The 8,847-nt window shown below is 42.4% G+C and overlaps 1 protein-coding gene across 2 annotated transcripts in view; it reads left to right on the top strand.

The window, feature by feature from the left end:
• Positions 1 to 958: 958 nt before the first annotated feature.
• The window catches only part of abtb2b (ankyrin repeat and BTB (POZ) domain containing 2b), a 38,546-nt gene continuing 30,657 nt past the window's right edge, over positions 959 to 8,847 (top strand). The window contains exon 1 of one of the 2 annotated variants that reach the window (XM_086074564.1): positions 959 to 2,369. In XM_086074564.1, the coding sequence (XP_085930690.1) occupies positions 1,478 to 2,369 (892 nt within the window). In that variant the 5' untranslated portion in view covers positions 959 to 1,477. The remainder of the gene's footprint in view (positions 2,370 to 8,847) is intronic. The other variant, XM_086074565.1, reaches the window with a different exon arrangement.

The raw sequence follows: 8,847 nt of genomic DNA, 5'->3' as shown, positions 1-8,847 counted from the left end.
AGATCGTGAATACTCCCGGAGGTGCTTCACACTCGCGAGTGCATTTTGATTTTTCCACGACAATTTTCTTCGCCATGGGCCCAAAGAAAGACATAACATACAGTGCTACGAACCACAGTGGAATTAGGAAGGAGATTATCGCACCGTTGTAACTACCGTCACTACTTCTGTAAATATTGGCACAAAGACCCCCCTTAGCTGTTCAACAACGTGCCTGACGTTAAACAACGCACCCAAGGACCACTTAGTAGTCTAACAATATGCCCGATGTAAAATACACAAACTCAGTACTGAACTAAAGCTAGCATTAACATAGCATTTATCATCCATTGATGTCATCACACCACAACAGGTAAGGTAAGGTATTTTTATTGTTTAAATACTGCACTGTACTGTAAATGTAAAAAACATAAATAGAAATTAAAATGGGAATTTTCTGTTTTTGGAGCTTGGGAACGGATTAATTGCATTTACATTATTTCCTATGGGAAAAAATGTTCCGGAGGTTCGCAGGAACAAATTATGTTTAATAAACTCCAAGGTAAATAATTTTTTTCATGCTTTATTTTTTTGGGACTGTTTAATTACTTCACTCATTACCCTTTTTGGCATTTTATGAAATTACCTCTTATTTTGTCTTTAAGTGAGGCCAGGAGCTCCCCCTAACATGACAAAATAAACTCAGTTTGTTAATTTCAGATACAGGAATTCCCCTAACTGGACTCTGTCATATAAAACGTTTTTCAGCAGTTGGCTTTTTATTTTATTTTATTTTTTTATACTGCATTTTTTTCGCCAATCATACTTTGTGGTAAGAGACAACAAAAGACACATGCAGATCAAATAATGCAGTTGAAAGTGGCAGCATTTGGGGACAAAGTTTATATGCTCTGATAGGCTCTCTGTCATTTATAGTCGTCTCCTGATTGGCCCGTTAGTTACTTCCGTATTGTCAATCTCCGGTAGCCCCTCCTCGCGAACCCACGAGCAGTTGTTGAGTCTCTCTCGCGCTGCCACTCGCACATTTGTCTTACTCAAGGCAAGCGAGATGGGCAAACGTGAATGTTCCTGAATTATTCAACAAGGAAGACCTGTTTTTGACGCGTTGTCGTGGGACTTTTCATTTCTTTTTGAGAACTCTTGTTACAGTTCAAAAAGTGAGGAAGCACATCGGCAAGGATACGAGAGTTGAAAGCTCCGCGTTGCCTGGGTGAAAGTGAGGTTAGTCGGGATTTCCATCTCCCCGACTTCCGATTAAGAAATGGACAACAAACGTCATATTTAATCATAATTTAGTCAGTAGACGTACCCTCGTGTGTAGCCACGAACTTTTGAGTGATTTGTCTGACAAATGCTGCGCCGTGTAACCAGTTTATCCGGCTTGGCTGGAAGTTTTGTGGTAGTTTGACGTCCAGGTGAAGCGCCACGGACGAGTGCAACTCTCAGTAAGATAAGATAATAGAGACGATTCCTCATCATGGCTGGCGTGAGTAATGCCCATATGAAAACCCTGGAGGACCTGACTTTGGACTCGGGCTATGGAGCGGGAGACTCGTGCAAATCCCTCAGCCTGTCCTCCTCCAAATCGAACTCCCAAGCCTTCATGACGACCCCCCACCGGAGCAACTGGTGGTACTACTCGGGCTCCATGAACAGCAGGAACAACAGTTGGGACACGGTCAACACGGTCCTCCCCGAGGACCCGGAGGACATCTTTTCCAAATGTCCCCGCTTGCCTGAACTAGAGGAGTTCCCCTGGACCGAGGACGAGGTGGCCCGGATACTGCGTAAAGTGGCCATGAGTGGCACTTCGAAGGGCGGCCACGCACCTGAGTTCACCTCGGAGGCCGTGCGGCGTCTGTCTGCCCTGCTCCGAAAGTCTCTCATCCGCATCTCAAGGGAGGCTCAGCGGCTAAGCGTCATGCACTGCCGCTGCACACGCTTCGAAGTTCAGAGCGCCATCAGGCTGGTGCTCAGTTGGGCCCTGGCCGACTATTGCGTCTCGGCCACGGTCAAAGCCATCTCCATGTACAGCATGAGTGCCGGGGAGATGCTGAGGAAGGGCAAGTCGGCCCGCTGCGGGCTAACCTTCTCCGTGGGACGTTTCTTCCGCTGGATGGTGGACACTCGCATATCCGTGCGTATCCACGAGTATGCTGCGATATGCATGACCGCCTGCATGGAAGCTCTGGTGGAAGAGATCGCTGCCCGGGTGCTGATGTCCGAACGGGGTCACCCGGGGCCAGATTCGGGGTCACCATGTGCCCCGGTGAGCGCCGAGGCCTTGGAGGGGGTGGTGAACAACGAAGCGGAGCTGTGGGGAGTCCTGCAGCACTACGAGCACCTCATTTGTGGGAAAAACGCAAGCGGTAAGTTTGTTCGAGTGAATGAATGGGAGCCTTCAGGGTGTGTTGCTATGTGATGACTTCCACTGAACGTTTTCCTCTCTCAGCGTCTCCCTTCTGAGTTGTGCTCACCGCTTTCCACTCGTTCACCTTCCAATGCGTGTGGAAACACTTAAATGAGGTCCTTGCTGGATACAATAGCAGCCCTTTGTGTGAGACGTTCAATGGATTGTTTCTAATTTGACCCGACAGAATAGGAAAATAACAGTGCCAACCCCATAATAGCACAAAGGAAGTATTTGTTTTTCATAGAATGTCCTGTGAGAAGAAATGGCAGGTCTTTGTGTTTGATAGCTCAATTTGATTGCATTGTAGTGATTTCTCTCTTCTCACACACACGGTCCTCATGTCACACCACCATGCTGTGCCAGTAATCATGTTGTGGTTTGGGAGTGCAGACAGGAGTTTTCTCTGTTAGTGTTCACACTCCCTCTCATCCTCTTGCTGTGCTGGTGCTCCCATCAGCTCAGTTTCATGTTCTCTAAACGATTGTACATAAATGGGAACATTATTGCCACTTTAGTCCTTACCAATGACCAAGATACAGAAAATAGATTTTTAGGATGGTTGATACATTTACTTAAGTAAAAATTTCCCAAATCAGTTTCTAAGTCAAACTGTCATCTAATAGAACATTAATTACAGGTGATGTTTTAAAGTAAGATTCTGATGTACTTAACTGTCATAAAAATGAAAAAGTTAAGTTTCTTGCAATGAGACTACTTGAATAGTACTCATTTGATGACAAACAAGGACAAGATTGCTCAAGACAAATTGACTTTTTAACCTTCTTTTACCATTAGGCAAGTGAAAAATGTAGTTAGTCGCTGTATAGTAAAACTGAACGGTGTATCTTCATTTGGAATGATTTCTATCAGAATGACAAACAAGTATCCATATAAATGTGGCTATTAACTCTTATGATGCATAATGGAGGCATGCAGTGACAAGCTTGAAATGAGTCTTTTCACATTTCTGCTAAACAGCTGATTGTGCAATGTATGTATATTATATAATATTGACATATATTGTATCTAACAACAATTTCCTTGGTGCATCTAGATACGTTTGAATGGCTTATGTGCTAGTACATGACATCACATACTATGCATCTATGTATGTTGACCAGAGTTTCTGTGAAACTTACTCGGTCCCTAATAGCTTCCTCTTTGACAATATACTCAGTAATTAGACTTTGTTTTCTTTATTAAATACTTTTTTGAGTCAATTTATAATATAGCTAATAGCTACAAGCTCTTTTTTTTTTTGATTGCAATACAATGGCCTTTTGTTGTGCGGGTCGTCTGGCTTAGCCGAACATAGAGGGGCTAAACCAAATGCTGGGGCACATGGGCTCAGTACACTAGCATAAAACACAAAGAGGGCAAGTGACATATACTTGACCATGATGTCACTGTACAGTTCCAATTCCAGTGCCAGTATGCACGCCATCCATGCATGATGGGAGAGTAGGAAGGAGGTTAATGCTGCTTACACTCTTAATTGCCCAATCGATTGGCAATGAACTATCTTCTGCCGCTACACAATCAAACTTCTTACGCATGCATATTTGTTTCATCGGTACTTCCTGCTGTGAGTAATTATTGTTTAATCACACAAGTTAAAGAGCAGCGTCTGGTTTCAGCACTCAGGCAGATGTCTTTTGGTTGGGTTTGGATTGACCCTATTTTGCTTGGTTTAGTGACGTGTGCACGCGCCTGCGCACATATGTGTCTGTGGGTGTCTCTGTCCATATATGTTATAACAACAGACCATTATTCTGACCACCCCAGCTTTTTATAGGCCCGTGATTCTACCACCTGACACCCCCACACCCTTACAGTCAGACCACAGCCACCCGCTTTCTTCGTCTGCTTTTGCTGATGTCCTCACAACAGTCATTATTTCTAAAAGCAAATATCTACTTTTTGGCCTTCAACATGATAATTCATGAATGGGAGGGTAGGCTGCTGATCACTCGGAAGGCCACATTGAGAAAAATACTCCTCCCTTGCTCTTTATTTCGCTTCATTTCGCCAACTCTTTCTCAGGCGCAAGCTCACATCTGGAAGTCCTTAAGAAAGCAATGACTTGCAGGGCTCCAATAACAATTCTGAAAACTCCCCTCTTGCCTGTCTTGTGCTTGCTTCTATCTTTTTTTGGTATTCTTTGCTCATGCATTCACATCCATTTCATCTTTAACTGTTTATTTCTTCTTGTCTACAGGGAGTGCATTAGAGTAACTTGTTTGGGATGTGCCAGGATCGTATTCATTACTCATGCATGCGCTTGTTGTACACATGTCGACCCTGAACTTGTTTTGTCTGCCTTTTATCTGCGTTCAAATGGCTCCACAGCACAGTTTGAACTCATTGTGCAGTACCATTGTAGAAAAGAATCCATTTGGCATTCAGTCTTCCCCACAAACGAGCTCTTTCTGCCATGGCGTGTCCTCCTGATAGCACTATGGAGCATTTTGCAATGGAAACGGCTTCACTAATGGACAATGGAAAGGGAATCATTGATCCTTGTGATCATACAAATGTCGAGTAAACTCCTTATTTAATCAGTAGGCAATCAGTAAGCACCACTCAAATAGTTTTTGTAATTATATGCTGCTACTCATGCATTTTGCTAATGTAAAACAGTCAGTTACAGTTCAAATTTAAATTATTATATACACAACAGACTAGTCGTATAGCAAACTGCATTTGAAAGCTGACTGGCAACTGCGACACAGTGTCACATGCTACACTGCCCTCCACCGTCAGCCAATTCTCCACCTGTGGGAGACTCAGATGTGTGTGTGTGTGTGTGTGTGTGTGTGTGTGTGCATTACTGTACAAGAGGCAGGACTTCACTGAAAGGGAGTACTGTATTCATAGCATGCAACATTGACCTGGATAAATAAACTTTGGTTTAGTTCGGGACTAACAAAAATGGTTTCTGCTGTCTATTTTTTTTAAAGGTACCAAAAAGGCATTGATTAATGGATGATAGCCGTGTGTATGTTGTGCTGCTCAGTATTTTCCAAAGTATGTATTTAGCCCAGAAGGCGGCGTGGGAACAGTGCGGAGAAAGAGGCAAGGAGAACATCCCAGCACTGTGGTCAGTCACACAGATGGGGAAACCAGCACTCTGAAAATACACTGCCCTACTCTGCACATCTGGAATCGAGATCATATGCAATTTCGGAAAACATCATGGCTTTAATATAATGGTGACATAGCCGTTGCATGATACACGCGTGTCCAACATGCTTCAAATTTGACAGGACAACAATCTAGTATTTTGCTTGAATAACTTTACAGACAGATTGCAAGCCATATAACTGAAGTTAATACAAGTATAAACCTCCTAAAATACTGCCTATACACAGTTATGTTGGTTATGTTTCTTAAGTTACATAGCGACTTGCGCACTGAAAATCCATGTCATTGTTAGCGCTGGCTTCTGGTCTGGGCCCAGCTGTAACAACACAGACTCATTGAATTGCTGTTTTGCACATGGTTTTTATTGTGCTCATATGCGGGTATTTGTGTGGCTCCGAACTATTCATGGGAGATAGAAAGCCTTCACAGATACAAAACCACACGTGATTTGTTGAGGTATGACAGCACCAATGACAATATAGACATGGGTTCAGGAAAATCCCCTTAATCACGGGCTTACGTCTCTTATCTTGTGATGTAATTGTTTATTTTCAGTGCTCATCACATTGTTACTTGCGCCGCGGGTCTCTAGGAAATGTCAGTCTTCATTTTGATGACGTTATGCTCCATCCAACGCAATTCAGCTTAATGAGTCACGGTTCACATCATAGTTTACAGTAAATCACTATGAGGGCGGAAGAATAACGCTGACAATGACAGCTACAGAAAGGCAATGGACACAAATAGAGGAACTGAAAAAGTGGCAACCGTCTCAAAAGCGTCCTTAGATATACATCTTGATTAAGCCCTTCATGACAAATTCTTGGATGACAGTGAACTGAGTTTTATTCGGTGCAGCCCACATTGGTTTTGGGCTTCCTTTTCTTGTTTAAATTGGAAACTGTGCAGCTAGTGTGCATTACCACATCACCCTGGCTCTGGTTCTTGAGGCAATCTTTCCAATCCTGTGGAGTGAATTTTCAGCCTGGGTAGCTAATAGGGGAACAAGGGTTGGAACCAGGCGGTTGAAGGGTGACCCGGAGGCTGCAAAGCTTCATGCACCTGTGTTGTCATCTGGGTTGGTCATAATAATTCCGCAAACTAGATTCATTCACAGGAAACCATTAAGTGTCAGAGGTTAGGAGTCGTGGCTTTCACAATGGGCCAAAAGGGTTGCTGTGCTTTAGAGTGTGGCATCCGTTCTATGATTTCATGCATATATAGCCAGTGGCAACAGATCTCACTTTCTCGCTCAACTTTTAATTTCACAATGCTGGGTAGAGCAGCTGCAACATGTCAAATATACTACATTCCACTTTGCACACGGAATTTGTTTTGACATTCACAGGGTCGCCATCTGTGTTAGTATAAAAGCATGTCTTTTTCATCGAGCCCTATATCGGGGGCATGTGTAGCAGATCTTCAAAGTTGAAGCCAAATCACATAGAATGATTGATACACAATTGTCTAATAAATGCATCTTTGGCTCATAATAACCTTGGTTGTCACAGGTTGTCATCATCTTTTTTGATTGCATTCATCAATAATTATAGTTGACAACATTGTTTAATTAAAAGGGACAAATCTGTAATGCCATTAATATAACAACAGTGTTTCCCCCAGTGCTTTTTAAGGCAGGCTTTCCCGCTCGGCTAATGTTCGCTTATTTTATTAATTCCAGATATATTTACATTTCTTCGTTCCTGCAAACGTACCTTAATTTATCATCCGCTGCCATTTTTTGTGACTCCGATATGTATATGTATGGTGTGACGTAATATACAATCATGTCATCGCTTATTCCCAAAACCTGCTTCCATAGCCATGCTCCTTTTTCGATACACTGACAAATCGATCTCCTTTAAGTGTAAAAACTGTTTTTTCTGCAAATTTTAGACCTTTGAAATTGTTTTATTTATTCATTAATTTTAGCATTTTTATTCAGGCTTATTTTCGCATTAATGGAAAATGTGAATAAAAATAGGTGGATGGAAACCCACCTAATGAGAAGGGACCAATCCAGTCCCAGAAATAGGCAGAACAAACCCTATACCTGTCATAAACACACTCAGCTGCTGTCGTAAAAAAACCCTCATTGCTCAAGTAAGTGACAGCTACACCCAGTTATATTGCACGGAGATAACTTAATTGAGGAATGTGGTTAGCATGATGATCATATGATTCGATGTAGCAGTTTTTGTGGCAGCAATTATAAGCGTCAATTTTAAAAATGGCAATGAATGCGGTATTACATGTAAAACCACTAGAAAACAAAAGCCAACGTCAATCATCATAGTTTTATTGGCCTTAGCTTGCAAGCTTTTCTGCATGTGTGTATGTGCAAATCTGAAGTCAGTCCTAGTCAACGCAGAGCCCGTTAACTATACAAACAGATAATTTGATCCGATGAAAGGGAAGTGAAGAAGGTTGGGTGGGGGGTGGCACAGAGTTTATAGTTTAAGTGGAAACACATTTGTCTGAGCGAGAACTGGATGTAATAACCCCTTGCTGTGCTCTCTGGTGAAATCTGTTGGAGTCATACTGACTCTGCTATAAGAAGCTGCGGCGACACGACAGGATACATTTGAGGGAGAGATGCAGCAGTGTCTCCCAAGTTATCCTCTCCAGGTTGGGTTTATGTAGCAGTGTGCGCCTTTGTGTGCGCTGTGGTCACTCTCATCCAAAGCTATAATAAGCTCATTCATTTCTGGAGGTTTATCAGCCAAGTGGCAGAAGGGATTTCTTTCCCAATTACCTTTTTCTTTTTCTTTTTTAAGATCGTTGCAATAGAGAGCTTTTGTGATGCTGTCAGTCAGAGACTTCTTTGTTCAGTGGAATCAGAGAGGCAGTGTGCTACGGCAGAACAACTCAGATGTGTTGCACTGCTAAAGTAAACACACTCCTCTGTAGCAGCACTGTTCGACACACGGCCCACTCCTTTTCTGATCCCATTACATGCAATAACATTCATTAGCATATGGACATGTACACATGGAGTAGGTCTAAGCTGACAGTGATCACATTCGATTGTATTATTTGGATTCCAGATATGAACAAAATATCTTATTTTCTGCTGTTAACAGAAACATATTTGACAATATACATGGAAAGAAACTCTGCAAATGTTCAAATAGTGACATTTAGACACTGGTGGAAGTTAAACTATGGGACAGTGTAAAACAAACATGTTTTTCGTTTCTCCCCAACCGTGGTGTGAACACAATTTTGTTCCAGTGTGCAAATTGAAAATGTCTGTAAAGGACAACAAAATCATTTTTATCTTGGGAAGT

The sequence above is a fragment of the Leptonotus elevatus genome, chromosome 4, assembly GCF_054856555.1.
Source record: "Leptonotus elevatus isolate MCC_2025b chromosome 4, RoL_Lele_1.0, whole genome shotgun sequence".
In the NCBI taxonomy this organism is placed as follows: domain Eukaryota; kingdom Metazoa; phylum Chordata; class Actinopteri; order Syngnathiformes; family Syngnathidae; genus Leptonotus; species Leptonotus elevatus.
This window is presented reverse-complemented; position numbering and strand designations above follow the sequence as displayed.